The following is a 21148-nucleotide window of genomic DNA, read 5'->3' as shown; positions in this document are numbered from 1 at the left end:
CCACGCCTCTGCAGTAGCTCCCAGGACAGCGCCCCCAAGCCCAGCCAGGGGCCCTCGGCTGCCCCTCAGCAGAGCGGAAGGCCACATTCAACGTCTCCCCACCTCCTACCATGGCTGAGAGGCCCCCACTGCGGAAGGCCCTGCAGGAAGGCGTGGGTCAGGGGTCCCCAACAACATCTAAGCGGATTCAGCCAAAGCCCGGGTGGACGTCTCCCCCGCTCAGCCTCCCCTCGTCCCATGGAGCAGAAAGATCAGCAGGAACACAGGATGTCCGAGCAGCTGCAGATTTCATCAATCCTGACTCACAAAGCCAAAAAAGGATACCACGTAGGGTTCCCCACGAGTCCAAGTCAGACTGAGAGCGACAGGAAGCCCCCGATCCTGCTGAGTGCAGACCCACCTGGAGCCTGCACCCCACACAGTCAGAGGCCCCCAAACACGCCCAAGAGCCGCCTCTCATACGAATGTGTGCTGTTCCTGGCGGGGGGTCCTGCCTAGGGCGCAGGGCAGGGCTGAGCAGGTCTGAACGTGGGGGTCCCCTTGCCAATTCCAGAAGTCTGGGGTGGGAGTCACGGCCTGCTCTGCGTGATAGACAGGCCTGGTCTTGCGTCCAGACCCTTCCTGATGACCCAGCTGCGAGAGCCTGGTCTGTTCATGCACGTACTGCGTCTCCCCTCTCCTTCCAGCCTCACCATACAAGCAAGTTGGGGGAGCCCAGAGGACAGAGGAAGGGGCGAGCAAACCCCTGCCTGCTACCCTAAGGTGTCCCTGCACCCATGCATGCTTTCCCAGGGTGCCCCCGCGCCCCTATACACCCACCCAACATGGGTGCACTTCCATGGCAGCCCTTGGGACAGGCCCCATCTCCTGCTGACCCGTCTCTCTGAGGTCCTGGCTGCCCCTCCCACGGCCCCTCCAACGCTCATTCTGCCCAGTCCTGATTAGGAATCCAGCCCAGCCCATCCTGGGAGCCTCGAGCCTCCTCGCTCCATGCGTGGAGGTCCTGGGTGTCGGGGAAGTCCCTTTGGGTTCCTAGTGAAGCAGGTGAGCAAGCGGAGACTCCCTGGTACAGGGTCCCAGCCGACCTCCCACAGCGTCAGCGACAGGACCCAGCGGGGACAGAGTGGGGACAGAGAGTAAGGATGTGGGGACCTGGTGCCCTCTGATGCTGAGGTCCCTTGCTCAGAGGACAGCCTAGTGGAAGCCCGAGGTGCAAACATCAAACTTCCCCAGAAGGAGCCACGCACATGGGGTGTGACAGCACGGAAGTACAGCTGTCCCTCTGGAGCGCAGCACCGGCGGCGTCATTGGTCTTACCTGGGCGCCTCGGGAGTAGGACCTGAAGATGGTGCAGAACCGGCCCTGGCCCGACGTGTCCCTGAAACACAAAGGGGGTCAGTGGGACACAGCTGTGGGACCCCGGCGCGCACAGTGTGATCCCTGCAGGGTACTCACGCCCACCCTCTTGCCCTCCACAGCTCACACTGGCCGACCTCTGTGGGCCCAGGTGCCACGGGAGCCCGCCCTGCCAGGCTGGAGAACCCAAACCCGTGGGCATTCACTCTCAACGTCAAGGTTCTGGGAAATGCTCCTTGACGTGTGGCCCACTAACGAGAAGGACGCGGGGCCGTGACCTCTGTGGCACTGCGTCTTTACGGGCAAAGGAAGCTGGGCTCCATCAGAACAAACAGCCTCGGACCTTTCGGTGTCTGCCTAATGGAGCAGAATCCATTCCATTTTCACACAGCATCTCTTTCAACGGCCATTCCATGTGAAACGTAAACAGGACTCCTTCCTGTTTCTTCAAGGATGCTTGACTTAAGTCACTTAGCTTCCGAGGCCCCGGAAATACCTCTGAGGTGCTGGAGCCCCACCCCCGGCCCCGGCCCCGCAGCCCCCACTCACCAGAGCTCCAGCTTGACCCGCCGGCCGTCCAGCAGGATGGTCGTTGTCTTGTAGTCGATGCCTGCGAGGAAGCAGAGGGCGGCTGAAGGCGACTCCTGGGGACAAGCCCGCCAGGACCCGCCTCCGCAGGGCTCAGTCTACAGCCCAGTGGAGGGGCAGGGGAGGGGCACGCTGCCCACAGCTGAAGCCCTTGTGTGGCTCCAGCCCAGGGACCTGCGGTGCTGGCCACCACAGCACCGGCCAAAGGGAAGGCGGCCCAGGAGCGGAGCCCAGCACGCCCGCAGGACTGACTTCGTGTGGATCTCGGGGGGAACTCAGAAAAGCTCATCGTATTTCCGAGTTCTTGGGTTCACTGCAGCCCCCAGGTACTGACCACTGGAGCGTGCATGGAACATTATTAAGGATAAAGTAATTGCTAAAATGCCGTTTCTCCGGAGAGCTCTCTGCACGACCTATACACGGCCTACCTTTTCTTTTTGTTTTTGTTTTATACTTTCATGGAAACAAGTCCAAGAGAAGTTGGTAGGAGCAGGGACAGATCTTACATGTAAGATCTTCAACTGGTTTATGGCCCATCTGGAAACTTCCTGAGAGCTCAATGTTTCCTCTTCCTCTCGTAAGCCTGAAAAATGTCACCAGTTTCATGACTGTATATGTCACTTGCTCCAAGACGGCTTGGGAATGGGCAGTGTCACACAGGTGTTGCTCACGTGTGTGTGCGTGTGCAAGCCGGCCTCAGAGCGTCTGCAGACGGCACGCTCCCTCGGGCCCCGGTGCCTCTACCCCTGCTGGGCTTCTGCCTGGCCAACTCCTAACCACACGTCAAAACCCGGCTTCCACGCATCACAGGACACTCCACAGAATGCAAATGCAACCCACGGAACAGGAGAAAATATTTGGAAGTCACATAGCTGACAAGGGACTGATATCCAGAATACACTAAACATCGGAGAAATGCAAATCAAACCACAAGGAGAGGTCACCTCACCCCCATCACATGGTTATTACCAAGAACAGCAGAAAAGGACCAAGGTTGGTGAGGATGTGGAGAAATCAGAGCCCTGGTGGGGATGGAGATGCTCACTGTGGAAAACAGTCTGGCAGTTCATCGAAGAATTCAATGCAGAATTACCAGATGACCCAGGAATCCCACGTCCAGGTTTAGGCCCCAAAGAAGTCAAGGCAGGGAACTGAACATGTACGTATTTATACGCCCGTGTTCATAGCGGCGTTATTCTCAATAGTCAAAGGTGGAAACAACTCCCGTGTCCATCAAGGGAGGAATAGATTAACAGATTACATACAATGAACTACATACAACAGATTACATACAATAGATTACATACAATGGACCATTACTCAGCCGTAAAAAGGAATGACATGCTGACACCTGCTCCAACACGGGTGACCCCTGAGGACATTATGCTCAGGGAAACAAGCCAGATACAGAAGGACAAACACTGTGTGATTCCACTTCTGTGAGGTCCCCAAGAGCAGTCAGCCATAGAGACAGGAAGTAGGTTAGAGGTTCCCAGGGGCTGGGGGCGGGGGGGGGGGGGGGGGAGTGCGGAGTCAGTGTTCAGTGAAGACAGAGCTTCAATTTGGGAAGATGGAAGAGTTCTAGAGATGGACAGCTGGGATTATCACACAACAGGGTAAATAAATATACTTAGTGCCTCTGATCTGCACACCTAAAAATAATTAAAGTAGTAAATTTCATATTATGTGCATTTTACCACATCTTTTTTCTTTTAAAGGGAGAGAAGATTCTCTTGCACATATTCTCAAGTGAAAGAACTGTCGTTCTGAAAGCAGCAGAACTCAGGCCTGTCTCCACTGTCCCTGCTCTGACTCTGCCCTTCCCCCAGCTCTCCTCTGCTGATAACCAGCTTCTTTGGGTGGAAGCTCCTGGAATCCTCTGTGAAACAGGAAGCACAGATTTGGCCCAGGAATCGCCTCCTCTCCGTCCTGGCTCCACAGCTTCTGTGAGACTGACACTGGAGGGCGATTTCTAGCCAGGCTGTAGAGGCAATGCCCACCCTCTAGGCGGCAACCCCTCCATGTGGCAGGTGGGCCCAGCAGGCCTGGGCTGAGGGGACTGGACGCTGACTGCCCCCCACGAAGGGACTGGCCCTGCAGCCAGGCCACCCGGAGGTTGTGCTGTGCTGCAAGGGTCTGGCAGGCAGCTGCCACAGGAAAGCGCACCCAGGAAAGGCTCAGGAGAGACAGGGTGCAGAGGACTGGCACCTCCGCTGTCCTTGTTGGGCCTCTTCTCCCAACTGGCATCGTGAGCGCTGTGTGCCCGGGGCACCCTGCTGACCATCTGCCCACATTCCACCCAGGACAACAGGACGTTAGCTTCGGTCTGCGTCAGAAAGGATGCCCTGTCCCCACTCTCTGTACGCAGATAGGCACTCCGCGGGGGAACTGGTATCGAGGGGCCCCTCTCCCTACCCTCCTCCTGCCGCACGGCGCCCCTCGCATCAGAGAACAGGGTTCTCAGGGTCACTGCAGAGAGGAAGCTGAAGTTCCATGGCTGAGCCCTGTCACTGCCGAGGGGATTTAGACTCAGACAGTGGCCATGCTCTCGGGAGCCCTCTGGGCCCGGCCCTGCCTGACGGGCAACAACCCACCTCACGGTGAATCAGCTCTGACGAGTCTCAGGTCTGAAGACTTGTTGCTGGAGAATTTCAATCAGTCCCTACCTCACATCACCTCGTCAGTCCTTAAATATCGAGCAGCTCTTTGAAAAACATGATGCCCAGAGGTTTCATTCAGAACATCTAACGCCTCGTACAGCACAGGAATCAGGTATCGGGAGCCGGAACCGCAGCTGGGACACGGGGGTAAACCAGGCCTCTGGGGACTGGAGCAGCTCACACATGGGGAGGGTCACACGAGATGACCCGGTCTCAGCTCCTAGGACTGAGGACACACCCTGACGGACACAGAGCTCGGGGACGCCATCAGGGGCCAGCGGCAGGGACCAGAGGCTCCCAGGGGACATGCGTGCTATTCTGATCCCCAGTTCTCATGTCTGACTCTGAAAGCTTTCACCGTATTTATTTAGCTGCCCAGTGTCCTGGGGGTATTTTTCACTCTCGGTGCTTGGAGCCCGGGAGCCCTTAGCTCCCCAGTTCCCCCCTCTATCCACACGCTCCCCTGCTCCACATTCTGGCTTTCCATTAGCCAGGCAGTGACCTCTGGGCGAACAGCCAGTTTTCTCACCTTTTCCCCCATCTCTGTCTTCTTGTTTCACTTTCTAGAAGATGCTCTCAACTTTATCTTCCAGCCCTTCCAGAATCTTTGAAAAAATTCTATTTTTAATTTAATTTCTAAAAGCTCTTTCAGGTCCTCTGGAATATTCCTTTCTAACAGCATCCTGTTCTTAGTTCTTGGATTCAATACCTCTGTATCTCAGAAAACATTAATTACCGTATTTTGCTGTGTACGGTGTACTTTTTTTGCCCAAATTTGTGAGGGAAAAATAAGGATGTGCATTATACATGGGCAGTACTAATTCCGTGTCTATATAAACGTTGTTGACTCTTTTATTTATGCTTATGAGTTAAAAGTGTAACTCTAGAAATCAATAACGATATCTGTATACAAAATAATGCCCTGGAATATATGATAATCGGTTTTGTTGAATTTACGACAAACTTGCAACAACAAAGAGTTCTTGGCCTTCTATGATACATAAATATTAAATATCGTAAATTTGTTACTGGTACATAAAATTTCTTGTACCTTGTATCTGTTCTTGTGTTTTGTAATCATTTGTTCCATAGAATTTCTTGTACAATAATATGTTAAAAAATAAATGCTAAAATTCCATTATAATACAAAAAACAAGTACCTAAATGTAAACAAATAAAAACTTGAATTAAAAAATTAAAACGAGGGGGCCGGCCTCGGTGGCTCCGGTGGTTGGAGCGCCGCGCTCCTAACGCCGAGGTTGCTGGTTCAATTCCCACAGGGGCCAGTGAGCTGCGCCCTCTAGCTGGGCTGCAGTGGGCAGCCAGAGGTCGGCGTAAGTGGCCGGCAACCAGCATGAGTGGCTGGCAGCCAGTGTGAGCGGCCGTGGGCTGCTATGGGCTATTGTGTGCTGCCAGGACTGGCTGGTGGCCAGCGTGAGTGGTCGGCAACCAGCATGAGTGGCCGGAAGCCGGCGAGAGCTGCCGTGAGCTGCTGTGAGCTGCTGACCGACGACCAGCGACCAGCGCAAGGCTCATAATACCAGCATGGGCCAGGGAGCCGTGTCCTACACAACTAGACTGAGAAACAACGGCTTGAACCGGAGTGGGGGCGTGTGGAAGGAAAGGTGGGGGAATTAAAACTAAAGTTGTTTTCCTTGGAAGTTTGGGCCAAAAACATGGGTGTGGATTATACACAGGAGCACATTATACACAGCAAAATACGGTATAAGGGTGTTAAGGTTCTCAGATGTCTTTCCTCACCTTGTGACAGCCCTTGCTGTCCATTTACCCTTCAGAGATCCTAAAAAGCCACAGGAAGATCTGGGTGAGCCCAGCTTGTGAACTGGGCTCACGGTGAAGCTGCCAAGTGCCTCGGGGTGACTGCTCTAAGAAAGACTGCTTGCTGCCACATGGGTCCCACCTGAGCACTAGGGGCGGGAGGCAGCCAGGTCTCCCCCTTTGGAATGGACGTGCACTCGGCCCTCCACCACACCTGATGGTCCCCCAGGATAGGCCTCCTGTGTCCCTGCTGGGGGCCACCCGGCCATTCAGTTCACACCCTGATTTCAGCCTATCGTCCTCAGGCTGCGTTTAGAGGGGCCTGGGAACACGTAGGGTCCCCGTCAGCCCCCTACAGCCCAGGCTTCAGGTCTCTGGACTTAGTAGTCAGAGACAGCGGCATCGACGTCCCAAGTTGTCAACCTCTCATCTGATGGACTCACAAGTTTTTAAGAATGTCTTTTCTATTGTTGTCATGGGGTTTCTGAAGGGAGTGGCAATTCACTTGACACAAATTACTTTCCAAATTTCTATTACACACCAGGCATGGTTCCAGGAGCTAATGGATTCTCGTCGCCGCGGCCCCATTCCACGTTCTGCAGGGCTGCCACCACCTTGCAAATCACAGGGTACTACTGACTGGGTTGTATTTGTTCAGAATTTTGCCAAGAACTGTTCACCAGGTTAGAAGGGAAATCACATCACACACAGTGACACACCTACACCAGGCACCTTTTCACTGTCACCTTCTCAGCACCTAGTACAGCTGTCCCCAGGCTTTGACCTGCTGAAACACAAATGATCTAATGACCCTTGCCCCCCTTTCTTTTTCCTTTATATTAGATACGTGTGTAGGTGCACACATCTGTTCTCGTTCTGAGCGTAAACAGAACACATGATCTATGAATTTCCTTCCTTTTCAGGACAGTAAAAGGGACGCTGCAGAGCAACGGTCCCAGGGGACCTGCCCGGGCTCCACAACACACGCGGGCAGCCTCCACGTCCCACTGCACATCCCGCATTGCTGGCCTCGTGTCCCAGCCAAGGCAGGCGGAGCACAGAGCAGCTCACCGGCTGCAGAAAAACACTGACAGACGCCGGGGTTGCAGGAACATTATAATTACCTGGTTGCTGACTGTGCCACCCTTCGAGGAGCTATTTCACAGCACGGATTCAGAGAAAGGAGGTGGAGGAGGAAGGAGGAATGATACAAAAAAGGTCATTAGAGTTTCAACTTTCTGGAATGTCACTTTGTTTTCCACCGTCGCCCACATCCCTCTGGTTTGGGGAGCTCACCGGGCACCCCCTCCTGCCCATGAAGACCCACGTAAGCACAGGAGGAAGGCTGGGGGCTGGGTGGCACTGACCAGCAGGACACCAGCTCTGTCTTCACCTGGCCTGCCATGCTCAGGACACCTGCCACCTGAATGGGGCGTCCGTGGCCATGGGGCCAGACTGTCACAATCTGGTGCACGCACCACTCTCCTCGGGCCGGCTATTCTCCTACACAGCACAGCGGCCACTCGGCTGGCGGTGTCTGTTCCATCAGGAGTCACCAGACAGCAGGCTGAAGTCACACTTTCCTCCTCCACGTCCCCTCCTCCCTTAAAGCTTCACAGACTCGCATGTCTGTTAGCCCTGGTGCAGGACAACAGACTCCTAAGAAAAACCAGCCTCACTGGGGGGAACAAACACATATGAAGAACCCAAAATTCTCAGCTGTTTACATCTGCCCACTCAGGTCTGTCTTGCGTGTACACATCAAGATGGTTGGGTGTTTTCAAGTTCCGTTTTCCACTCTTCGGAAGGAGTGGGGACCGGCCAGAATGAACCACCGTGCACAAGCCGCTGGCCCCCGGTGGGGGCACTTCCCACATACCTTCGCAAACTCCACTCGGACCAGCTGGAGAAAGCGGGTGAAGAGGGACGTCAGCTGCCCAGAGAACACATTCGCCACCACCTCCTTTCCATCTGAGGTTCGTCTTTTATGGAAGACATGGTGACACTGAGTGTGTAAGCATCCCGCTACTTTCCAACATAATTAAAAGCCACAGGAGGACTTTTTAAAAATTCATAACAATGAACAACAACAACAACGAAAGGGTACTACAAGAGTGGATTAAGAATGAGAACAGAAAATGCTAACTGGTGTCTTCCTCTGCGGTGTTTAAATTGAGCACCAGAAACCAGAACGCTGGCTCGCGTCCGAGGGAAAGGAGCCCTTCCCAGTAGGCTCTCCCCGTTGTGCGGCGCCCCGATGGGGCTGCAAGCACCCCAGGACATGTGGGTCATGAACACTGCTCCCTTACAGCGAGGCAGGGGACCCCGCTGACCCCAGGTCACCCAGCGACTTCACAGAAGGTTCCAGAGGAGCACGGCCCCCCCACACTGGCAGGAGATGTGGCTGTGTCCAAAGCCCTGGTTGTTGGTTTCCTACATAGTTCCCAGGCTCACCTCCGAAGCACCTCCGTGGCCCAGCCAGGCTGCCTGAATGAAGCGCAGCGTGACATCTACTCCGATTTGCAGCATGAGGGTGCCACCCCCAAACCCAAGACGGGCAGGGGCTGCTTCCAGTGTCACGCCTTCGTGAGGGAAGCAAGCTCCCAAAGGCAGACGAAAGGCCAGACAGGAAGGCCAGGTCTTCTGGGAGCCAGAACCGCTTTCCGTGACCCAGGCAGACATGTGGAGGTGCCCCGGGACCCACACCCCCGCCGTGCAGGCAGCCCGGGACACCTAACCAGCCTGCCCACTTCCTCTCCCAAGGGTAAGGCCACAGAACGTGCCTACGCCGAGGAAACGCTCCTCGTCCCACAGAACGTGCTGGGACAGCCAAGGAGAGCCCCACGTCCCTGGGTCCACCCAGGTGGGTGCCCACGACCACGGAGGTAATACTGAGGGGCGTGGCAGGCACGCTCTGCTGGGCCCAGGAGGCCGCCTCCTGGCATCGCGTCCCTGGGCACACCCACCCCTTGAGGGAAGTGGGAGCTAACACTTGCTCCCACAGGAGCAGGTCCAAGACGACGAACGTCCGCTCCACGATCACGTTCCCCGAGACTCCTGCAGGCAGATTCTCTCCCTGGCTGGCTCTAGGAACAAGCCACCCGATGGAGGGCCCCCGTCGTCAGGAACGCCGGGTGCTGTGAGCTTAGGGGGGGGTTCTGCCCCAGCCCACACCTGGCTACAGCCTGCGAGAAACCCTGAGGCCCTGTGAGGGCCCGGCGAAGCTGTGCCCAGATTCCAGACCCACAGAAACTACATGCTAATAAGTGGGTGCTGTTTTAAGACGTTAAGTTTGTGGAAATTTCTTAGTTGGCTCAGGCTACTGCAACAGAAAATTACAGACTGGGGGACTTATAAACAACAGAAATGCATTTCTCCCAGTTCTGGAGGCTGGAAGTCCAAGAGCCAGGTGCCAGCCACGTCGGTGCCTGGCGAGGGCCCGCTTCCTGGTCAGATGGCCGACCCCGCTGCGTCCTCACATGGCGGGAGGGGTCAGGGAGCTCTGCGGGCTCCGTCCGAAGGCACTGACCCCTTTCATGAGGCCCTACCGTCAAGACCTAATCACCTCCCAAAGGCCGCACCTCCTCATACCACCACCTTGGGGGGTTCGGGATCTACATATGAATTTTGGGGGGATGCAAATATTCAGTCCATAGCGGTGACTAACACCAGGGGTGTCTAACAGAAATGCAAACATACACTCCTCCAACCAGCCACTGTCCCTACAAAAATCTATCAGAAGAACTTTCCAGAAGCGTGTGGTGGACAGAGTAACGGCCCCAGAGATGTCCACATCCTAATCCCTGGAACCCGGAAACATGCTTCTGACAGGGCAAAGGGACTCTTGAGAAGGGAAAGGATCCTGGGTTACCTGGGGGGGCCCAGTGTCACCACATGAGTCCTTAAAGGTGGGGACCGTTTCCCGGCTGAGTCAGAGAGAGAAGATGAAAGGAGAAACTCAAAGCCTGGGAGGGACCTGAGCCGACAGGACGACGGAGGAAAGGGAACACAAGTGAAGAGTGTGGCTGATCTCTAGAAGCTGGGATAACCTTCTTTCCAGCCAGCAAAGAATAGGGACCTCAGTCCTACAACCGCAAAGAACTCAATTCTGTCAACAGCTCAATGAGCAAGGAAACGGACGTCCCCCTAGAGCCTGCAGAAAGGAACACAGCCCACGGACACCTTGACTATTCACTTACGACCTACGGAACTGTAAGAATGCTACAGCAGGAACAGAAAAGGAATATCCAGGTATAAAAGTACCTAAAGGCTACCGATTATATCCTCCTGATGGGACAGAAATTGTGCAACTGCTTTGGAAAACTGGTGATATCTACTGAGGCCGAACATGGCACACCCCACACCTAGCAATCCCACTCCTCAGAGCACCACCAACAGAAATGCGTGCATATATGCACCACAAACACGTACAGGCACGCCTTGTTTCATTGCGCTTCGCCAGCATTGCGTTTTTTACAAACTGAAGGCAAGCCCCTGCACCAGCAAAAAGCTTACGACTCGCTTTATTGAGGTGATCGGGAAAGGAACCCACAGTACCTCTAGGTACGCCTATGAGCATTTTCATCGGAGCACTACTGAGAATCACCCCAACATGGAAACCATCCAAAAGCCCACCTACAGAACATAACACACACACACACACATACACACACACACACACACACACACACAGAAGGGTAAACACATGGCCGTACTCACACTGAAATCTACATCACTACCACAGAGGAGAGAACGACAACTACACACGGCGACGTGGCTGACTCTCCCAGAGAAGCCACCGGGTGCGACTCCACTGACAGAAACACGCTGGAAACGCAAACTACTCTCTAACATAAAGGTCAGTGGCTGCCAGGTCTGGGGGCAGAGCGGGGAGTCTGCTAAGAGCAGAGTCTGGCAATGGTTTCTCAGGGGTGCTTACCTGTCACCACTCATGAAACTGCCAACTTGACATGGACACAGGTTTTAAGGTTGTACCTCAATCAAGTTGATTCAAAGGACAAAAACAGCCGACAACATCAAATGTTGGCCAAGCGTGGAACTCGCACACATTGCTGCTGGGAACTCAAGATGGTAGCGTGACTTCAGGACACAGTTTGGTTAATTGTGAGCTCAGCACATTTACACAGGACTGGTGTGTTTCATGCCACTGAATCATCCACTTACAAATGGCCAACACGATCGATATGTGTATTTTACCACAAAAATAAACTTTTAAAAATGTTTCAAGGATTTGTACAAGAATGTGCCTAGCAGCAATATTCAGAATAGGCCATATCAGTAAATAACCCAAACTGCATTGGTAGGTAAATAGGTACACTGGGATATATATTCGTGCCAAGGAACGCTGCTCAGGAAAAAGAGGAATGAACAGGAACGAACTTCACCTACGTTATGGTGACGGAAACAAACCAAAGACAAGGAAGGACCATATTGTATGATTCAATTTACAGGACGTTTTGGAGAGGCAGAAGTCCCCTCGAAGGACAGGAAGCAGACCAGCGGGGGCTGGGGCCAGAGGACCGACTTCCCAGGGGCAGGAGAGAACTTTGTGGGGAGGTGGAAACGTTCAGGTCTCAGTTAGGGCCGTGGTTATACAGGTATATACACCTGTCAAACCTTACCCAACTGTACACGTAAAATGGGTACATTTTATTGTATGTAAATTATATCTCAATGAAATTTATTTTAAAAAAGTCGAGCCACAGGGTATTGACCTGCTCAGAGTTTATGTGCCGACCATGAGAGTCTGGATTGCCCTACAAGAAGGGTCTGAATACAGATCAGAGCCAGATGTGACACCTGTCCCCAATGTGCACAGACGTCACACAGACATCCAGGGAACAAGGACAATCCGCGGGTAGCCCACGCCGGCCCTTCTACTGGCTGGGGTCTGACACCCCACGTACAAGCCTGGCGCTGGGGAGAGAAGGAAGAGGGCTGCCTGGTGAAGGACGGAAAAGGAAGCAGAAGTTACCTAATGCATTTCAAAACGCCTTTGTGTCTACACTGGCATGCCAGGTTTCGGGAGAAACTCGAGGGCAGTGGTGGACGGGTTTCCTGCGAAGGAAGAGCTTTTCCTTAAAAATCACACCAGATCAAAGCAAAGCAAAGCTTGCTGCTGCCCTTAAAGAACACGTACAACCACACACAACACTTAGCAAAACACAGGACGTTTAAAAAACATTAATCATAACCCCCAAAACAGAGGGAGAACCACCATTCATGTTTTCACGTGTTCCACTGCACAATTCTCTTTCATGTGACACCCACTGAGACACTATGTCACTGAGGCATACTTTTTCCCCTCTTAACAAGATATCAGAGATTTCCCCTATATCATTGAATATTCATTTACTATCCCTCCAAACCACCCTTTTTAAAGGCTGTGCAATTATCTCACCCTATGAATATATTACTGCATTTCCACTGCTAGACCTTTAGGATATTTCAGGTTTTGCCTTTTTGTTAAAAAAAAAAAAAACAAATACAAAGCCCGATTTTCTCTAGTCGTGTCCCCTATTGTTCCCCAGAAGAGATTTCTAATTCCTTGGTCAAAGGGAAGACTTCCTGAGGCTCCGACACCCCGTTGCTGAGTGTTACCGGACTTCCTCTGCGATGGATGACAGGTGAGTGTTCTATCCTATTGGATTTTAAGGTTAAACATCTTTCCACGATTTTTCCTTAGAATCTTCTCTCTGCAACTCTTTGTGTGGCCCTCGTCAAAGGGACTTAAAATGACGGAAATACTCCCATTAATGACACCACCAGCAGGATGTCCCCAGCCATCGAGGGGCCCAGTGACTGCTGATCTGGACCCAATCAAGTCACTGCCAGCCCCAGGGACCGAGAGAGTCATGGGCACACACACACGTGAGCGCGCACCCAGGACTGCCGGCTCCCATGGGAGACGCGTGTCACAGGCCAGCTCGGCGGCTTCTGCAGGCTGACGAGGGCTCCATCTGCCACTCGGCTCCTGAGACCTGTGCCCAGGGACAGGCCTCCCCCCTGCTCAAACCGTGTGTCTCAGAAAACCGGACTCAGCTCCCGGCAGTTTGCGGACCGCCAGCACCGGATCTGGGAAGAGAGAGGCCCGAACAACAGGAAACAGAAATCAATACCAAACGATTAGGTGGAAACAGGAGCCTCGCTGCGCGAGCGCTGAGTGGGGCATCCGTAACAGCGGCACCGGCCCGGACGCTTCGGGGGCGGAAGCCAAAGACGGTGCGTGGGCAGGGTGGCCAGTCACCCGGCCACCGGGTCAGAGCTCCCAATGTCTCAGCAGCGACTCGGAACTGAACCACGAACCCTGGCACCTGGGAGCTGTTACTGGGCTCCTCAATCCCTCCAGGCGGCACAAAGCCTCAGTCCCGATAATATCATTTCACCTGTCACCCATCGCTCCCAGCAGGGACCTGAGCAGCAGGTACTCACCCCACCTTGGCCCCGGTGACGGGAAATGGCTGCCCAGGAAGGTCCAGGCTGGCGTGGACCCAGCTGACCACCCCGGGAACCAGGGGACAGAATGCAGGCCCACCTCGGCCACAGGGCTGCCACCCAAGCTGGGAACTACCTGGTGGCTTCCTGGGCTCCCAAACACGTGCTTATCGCGCAGCCGCGATCTCTGTGCAAGGTTGGCATTAACTCACTTGCCCAGAGATCTGGCAATGGGCTGTCTGCATGTTGACACTTCTCAAAATCTGTGAAGTGCCTGCCTGTCTAGCACTTGGGCCTTCTTCCATTCTCTGCTCGTCCTCAAAGGTGCTGGGACGCCCTCTCTGGGGGTGGGGGATGGTCTCTCTTTCCCGACACCAAGCCCTCTGCACTCCTTCTGGGTTAGACCACTCCTCCCTTCTGTCCCTCCTCACAATCCTCCAGCACCCCACAATCCTGCATGACCCGCTGCCCTCCTGTGTCTAGCCAAGGCGCCATACCCCTCTGAGACGTCACTGCCCCTCGCCTGGAGGGGCCGACACTCATCTGGCCGTGCCCGCCGTCCTGCTCATGTCCTTGGGTCCCCACAGCCTCCACCAGTGCCGGGTTTACCTGTCCCCTAACCCTCCTCTACCTTCTGAGGGACACATGTCCACAGTCACGTGTCCCGTCTTGGCAGAAGCCACTCACTCACTGTGGACATCAGAGTTTGCCCGTCACTAGCGGCCAGAACCAGGAAACCTCAGTTCCCATCTTAAAGTTCAAGTTCACTTTACTCACTCGTATTTACCCGAAGGATGCCCCCACACGTGGGATTGGCTCAGCCCCTCCTGGTCCCCGACGCCTGGCTCAGTGCCAACACCCTGAGGGCTCAGGGTGCTAAATCCTGCCGCACAGCCATCTCCCGTCCCTTCTCCCGTTCTTTCTGCAGCTTGCTCCAAGCCAGGATGCTGGACTCTCAGGCCTTCCCCCACCTTCTCCAAATGCCCAACGGGCAACGCCCTGACCAATGTGCCCCGGGCCCTACAAAGACACCCCATCGACAGGTGTGCCACCCACATGAGGTGGTGCCCACCTCCCAGACCCGGTTACAACTCCACCCCCTTTGCCTCCTCGTCACCCAGGCCCAGACCAGGTAAGGGGTCAGCTTCTCGGGGGACCAGCAATTTCACACCTTGTCAATTACAATTCAAAGGTAACGGGAGATCAAAGCGCGGCCTACTTCTCCGCTCTGTTAGGCTTTCCTTCCCGTAACACGTTTCTGTCTAGCTCACCATTCAAGCTCATCATCAAATATTCTTGATGATGAGAATGACGACACTACGTGCACCCAACACGACACAGCCGTCACTGCAATCACACAACCCTGAAAGAGGGACCCAGCTCTGCCCAGTGCGCCTGCGGTGGAAGCATCTGTCTGTTCTCTGCGTGAGCGTACAGCAAATGCTGAAGATTGAGGCAACACTTAACATTTTGAAAATGTTCCACTTACTCACTTGTTTTCTGAAAATTTAGGAAAGGGCACACCCGTCCACATTACAAATCTGCCCCGCCAGCATCATCTGAAGCGGGTAAGGAAACCTGTCCCCGCCAGCCTGCCACCTTCTCAGGTAGGGGCATGGTGGTCTTTACACCACACACAGCAGGTGAGTGTCTCTGGCTCAGGGGTAGACAGACACGGATGGGTCTCCCATTGCCCTCTGTGGCCTTCGAGAAACCCCTGGTTTGTGCCCTGGGAGCTCTTGGGGCTCTGCTGCTTGGCTGGGCGCAGGGCAGGAGCAGGGCCGTGAAGGGAGAACAAATGGGCCTCGGTGACTGGCCCCAGACCCCAGAGCAGAAGGGGGGAGGCAGCCCCCTGACCAGGGACAGAGGAGCTGGGAGGAAGGAAAGAAGATTTCAGTGTGGGATGTACTGAGAGCATGTGAGCAAAACAAACAGGAAGCACTGGATCGCAGGGCTGTGGTCACCGGAGAGCAGCCAGGCCCAGGCCCAGGCCCAGGGTGGAGGTGAGGGCGTGAGGGCGCCTCGTGAGGAAAGGGGCACCCCCACCCATCACAGCGCCAGGCTCCCGAGACGGGGATCAGCCAGCCAGCCCCTGGGAGGGCAGAAGGTACCAGGCCCCACTGCCCGCGGCGGGGCTCTCAGCCACCTGAGCCTTGTTCCTCATCTGGAAAACGGGACGACGATGGGCCCCCCGTCACAGGGTGGCCTTGAGGACCAGCTGAGGGACAGCGCCGAGGAGCTCGGTCCTGGGCCCCGCACATGTCACACGCAGGCCAACACCCACCTGCAAACCTGTCGTCTGACAGAGGAAAGGCGGACCCCAACAAATGGCCCAGAAAATAGGTGAAACCCAGATACGCGCGTCCAGCCAAGCAGAGAGGGAAAGAAGGATGGGAGGAGCCAGCTTTGTGGTGACTTCAGAGCACACACCTAGTTAGCGCCTCCTGTGTGCAGGTCTCACGTTGGTGTTGAGGACAAAGCGGTGCCCCAGCCGCCGGGGATGTAGAGGCCAGAGGCACGTGCTGACCCGGGAAAACAGCGTGGAGGCGCATCGGAAGACGCTGTGTGCCCTGAGGTTTGAACTGAGGACAGACACCCACTTCCAGCCAGGCGAGAAGAGACGTTTGGAACTGTCCAATGAAAAGCCATGGAGCTGGGGGAAGTGGCAAGCTCTGGCCTGGCTGCCAGGTCGCTCACGTGGGCTGCAGCCCAGTCTGGCACACTGCGGGTGCAGGCACTGTCCCCCACCCCTCCACAGGCACAGGACTAACACGGAGAAAACCAGCAGGCCTGACCTTCGTGGCTGACCTCGATGCCTTGCCCGGCGTTGTCCTCTCCGGTCACAACTGCCTCGCTCCTCCTGCCCACTGACCCTCCCCGCCGAATGTCCTGTGCTCCAAGGACACGAGCAAGCGTCCTGTACACTCAGCAGCTCCCACCAACACGGACCCCCAGTGGAGCAGACAGGGAGAGATGGGGTTATGCCCACTCTCGAATCTTCCAAGACACGGGGCATATCAACTATGACACATTTTCCTGTTGACTCTCAACCCTCAACGAGAAGATATGCGAGAGCCAAGAAGAGGACACACTGTTAATGGAGACCTTTATCACCCTCAGGGAAACAGGACAGGCTGTGCACTGGGGTGCACCCAGCGTGCCGCCTCAGGGACCCACCGCCCCGGAGCAGTCAGGTCTGGTGGTCGCTAGGGAGTAGAAGCTGCTCACAGAACGTTCTACCGCCTTCCTTGCCACTTTCGCTCTGGAGCACATTTCCCCAGCAGATGGCTCAGGAGAACCTCTATGCAAAGTGTTCTGTTCTGTCCAAGGAGAGCACAGACCCTCCCCTAAAACCACGGCTGTCTGTGTATTAAGAAGGGATAGCAAACCTCCTGAGAGGAAGACCTCTGGGTCTATGGAAACCTACCCTGTTTCCCCGAAAATAAGACCTAGCCAGACAATCAGCTCTAATGTGCCTTTTAGAGCAAAAATTAATATAAGCAAAAATATAAAAAATTAATTTTATAAATTAATATAAAAAATATTAATAAAAATTAATATATAATATATATTATATAAGACCGGGTCTCATATTATAGTAAAATAAGACTGGATCTTACGTTAATTTTTGCTCCAAAAGACGCCTTAGAGCTGACTGTCCAGCTAGGTCTTATTTTCTGGAAAACACGGTATAAGCATGGCACATGTCAGCACCACCAGACGCCAAGAGCCACTGTGGGCTCCCGCGGGAGTCGGCACATTGTCACATATGGCTCATCGCTGCTCCAGGTGCCAGCGCTAGAAAAGGCTGTTTGGATGACTCACATGTTTGTGAAGCTGGGGAAAGCAATACGCACTCACGTACCTGTCTGAGGAACAAGCTAGACGAGACTTCAATGTGGGCAAGTCGTCCGGGTGCCCAAGGATGGGGTTTTGGTTACACGCCCATCACGGGGTGGGGACCTCCCTGCCATGGGTCATCTGCTCCTAGTCAGAACCACGCGCGTTTAGGATGAAAACAAGAAGCCTGGAAACACGCTGCGGGCTTTGAACAATGAAGGGGGAAGGGGGAAAGATATACACGTATATCCTTTGTAAGATGATCAGAAATAAAAAAATTCCTGAATCTTACAACTCTTTCAAAGGACAAACTCCCACGATGCTGAATCCTGAGAACCAGTTCCTCCAGCGCTTCCAAAACCCCCAACAACTCTCCTTTGGGAAGTCTTCAGAAAAGCAAAAAGACAAACCACGCTCAGGTCCACCGACTGGACCGATAAAGAACAGTGAGCGGGCCTTGGGGTCACGAGCCTGGCCACAAAGTCCCGCTCCTCATGCTGTGCACAGGGGCGCTCTGTCTTCTGTGTTGATGCCGTGGGGGACCCGCAGGGACCCGTGGGCGTGCCCTGGCCCTACGGGCACAGGGAACCTTTCTAAGGCTGGGCTTTCTTCATCATTTCTGGCAGATGGCCCTCCACTGGACTCAACATCGCCCCCATCTCAGGCCATCTCCACATTTTACTCAATACTAGCCCGCTTCAGTCAGAGTGGCATAGGAAGTGTGGCAATGCCTTGCTATTTGACAGAGGGGACAGGGGGCGGCGGGTCCTATCGCTCCAGCTAGTGGCTCTGTATTCCCCGAACGCTCACTGCACCCGGATGGAGTGCGTGATGGCGAGGCTGACCCTGAGAAGCCCAAATCTATGTCCCAGGAGAACAGTGCTGCCCCTGGTGAAGCTGTACCCCTCGCACACTCTTCTCGCGCTCTTCCGAACACACACCACCAGCCGCCCAGGAGCGGGGCTCCAGGAAGCGACGCTACCACTGGTAAAGCAACTCAGCCGCCACTGTCTGAGTCCGGAAAGACACCTCTGATGGTTGCTGCCAAGCGCCCACTGAGGTGGCAATGGCTGGTGAAGGGGCCTGCTAAAACCCCAACAGAGGCCCTTACCCGCACCCCCCTGGGGGGGCCTCCCTCTTTTCCTCCCTCACCTAAAAACCAACCCAGGGCTCCTCCTTTCTGGCCCTTCCAGACGTCTCCTCTAAGCGAGGGCTGAGAACGTGTGCTTCCGGAAGTGGCACAGCATGAATCTGGCACAGCTGCCCAATGCTGAAGCTGTTACAGCAGGAAGGGCATTCAGCCAGTCCAGGTAATCCAACAACCTTGACAAATCCTAAAACAAAAGGGTTGGAAAAAAGCAGCGTCCACATTCTCAGCTGCCCACAGGCAAGTAATTTAGCAAACAGCAAATGCTCAGAGCAGTCAGACAGGACTGACAAGAGCCCGAGAAACAAAGCACCAATGGATGCGGAGAGCAAAGACTTGAAGTCAAATTAGACAAGACAGAACTTCCAGAAGCACAAAAGGCCCTTGGCGAGACTAGACGCTGCCATAGTACAGAGTCCCTGGTTGTCCTAAGGAAACACCCTGTGTGGCCTGGGACAAAGTCCCCATTGCAGAAGGGGATTGGCTACGCTGCTTCACTGGCCCAGATCACTATGTTCTTTACGTTAAATGTGTCCATTACAAGTGCTGGTGAGGTGTGTTGGCTGTGTATTTTCGCCATGCAACCAGAAATTTCCAAAGAACGTTTAATAACGTCGTGACTGGGGCATTTTCTGCCAGCACCTGGTGTCGAATCCCTGCGGCCGGAGTCAACACCCGAGAGGAACGGCCTGACTTTGGGGACCCCCTCATCTGTGCACACACTCCACGCGGTTGTGAGAAAACCCTGGCCACATCTTGTCACAGGTTCTCCACCTGGCCGGTCCAGAACTCCGGCCACCCTGAGACCCTCACTGGTGGACGGAGGCCCCCCGCCCCAGGTAACTCCTTCCTCCAGCTCCTGAACAACCCTTTCTTGACGCACCGACTCGCTCAATTGTCACCCCGCAGCCACCGAGCTGCTCTGACGGACCCTGCGATGGAAGCTCTTCTCCAGAAGGCTCCTAGCAAAATCTCAGCCTCTCCTTAAGCGGCCAGCCTCTAAAAATGGCCTCACACAGATACTTCCAGTGCCAAGCGGCTTCTCCGCTCCGGATCCAGCTGCTTTCTCCCAGCCTCAGGCCTCCAGGAGAGTTGAAATGGTGGGAAAGAAACCAGATTGCAAAGCGCCACAGGCTTGCTCCCTGCCAGGCAGGGTGAGGCTGTAGCTACAGGGACGAGATGAAAAGAGCCAAGGCGCCGATCCCTGGCTCCTAAGCGCGGTGTCCCCGGCGAGGGCCCACGCTCGGCAGGCGCAGTTCTCATTCCAGACCCGACGTGACAGGCGGTGGCGGATCCGGCCCCCCGGGGAGGCGCCTCCCAGGCCAGCGAACTGGGGGAGCTGCGTGGTGCTCCCGCCGCCTGCGAGCGGCCCCGGGCCCGGCAGGGCGAGCTCTGCCGCCGCGCGCGCCGAGCCCTTCCCGGGAGGGGACGGGAGGCGGCACCCCGCGGGCGGGCCGGCGACGGGGCGTCCTTACCGTTGCTGTAGGCGTACGGAGACTCGGCCGCCCCGTCCTGGAGGCTCTCCAGGATCTCGCCCTTGCCCACGTCGCTGTCGCCCACCAACAGGAACTTGAGCAGATAGTCGTAGCTCTTGACCGGGCTGCCCTGCGTCCCCATCCTCGCTCACGCGCGCACAGGCCGCGCCCGCATGCCCACGGCGCCGGCCGCGGGAGCACGGCGGGGAGGAGGCCTCCGACCGACCTGCGGGGACGGAGCTTGGGTGAGGGGGGGCCGCCGAGGCCCGGTCGGCGAGGGCCCGACTGCCCCCGACCGCCGCCACGACCGCTCGGGACACAGCGCCCAAGCTCGCCCGCCGCCCGCACCTGTTCCGCCGCCTGCCTCACCTCAGCGCTGCCGCCTCTCCGCTGCTTCCCGCACGGCGCCGCGCAGCCCCGCTGCCACGCCCCGCCCCGCCCCCAGTCCGCGCGCCGCCATTGGCTGCCTGCCGCCTGCCTGCCCAGGCCCATTGGCCCGCGCACACGTCCTTCACGACAGCCTGCCCCCACCGTTTCCCACACAGCGCAGCTAGGCCTCCGGTCGCCCCGCCCTATCCCCGCCCCATCCCGCCTCCTCCCGGTCACCATTGGGCATCCGTCGTCCCTTTCCTGAGATCATTGGTTCGTGTGCACGTCCATCATGACTGCCCGCCCTCTCTACCGTTCCCCACCCCACAGAGTTGCGGAGATTCCGACCGCCTCGTTTCGTCGACGTCGGCATTGGGCGCTCGCCTCCCGCTTTCACGGAACCACTGGTCCGTCTGCACGTCAGTCAGCACTACTACCTCCCTACCCCTTTCCGCAGAGCATCCCGGAGTCACCCGCAA

General features: G+C 55.6%; 1 protein-coding gene across 2 annotated transcripts in view; it reads right to left on the bottom strand.

Annotated features, from left to right (window-relative positions):
• Positions 1-20727, bottom strand: part of RAB40C (RAB40C, member RAS oncogene family) — a 28120-nt gene extending 7393 nt beyond the window's left edge. Inside the window, exons 1-4 of one of the 2 annotated variants that reach the window (XM_033101592.1) lie at positions 20670-20727; positions 20301-20526; positions 1906-1966; positions 1318-1378 (exon numbers count right to left, since the gene is read on the bottom strand). In XM_033101592.1, coding sequence (XP_032957483.1) covers positions 1318-1378; positions 1906-1966; positions 20301-20442 — 264 coding nt within the window. In that variant the 5' untranslated portion in view covers positions 20443-20526; positions 20670-20727. Of the gene's footprint in view, positions 1-1317; positions 1379-1905; positions 1967-20300; positions 20527-20648 lie in introns of both variants that reach the window. The other variant, XM_033101593.1, reaches the window with a different exon arrangement.
• Positions 20728-21148: the final 421 nt, after the last annotated feature.

Source organism: Rhinolophus ferrumequinum (assembly GCF_004115265.2).
Source record: "Rhinolophus ferrumequinum isolate MPI-CBG mRhiFer1 chromosome 15 unlocalized genomic scaffold, mRhiFer1_v1.p scaffold_54_arrow_ctg1_1, whole genome shotgun sequence".
NCBI classification, from domain to species: Eukaryota; Metazoa; Chordata; class Mammalia; order Chiroptera; family Rhinolophidae; genus Rhinolophus; species Rhinolophus ferrumequinum.
This window is presented reverse-complemented; position numbering and strand designations above follow the sequence as displayed.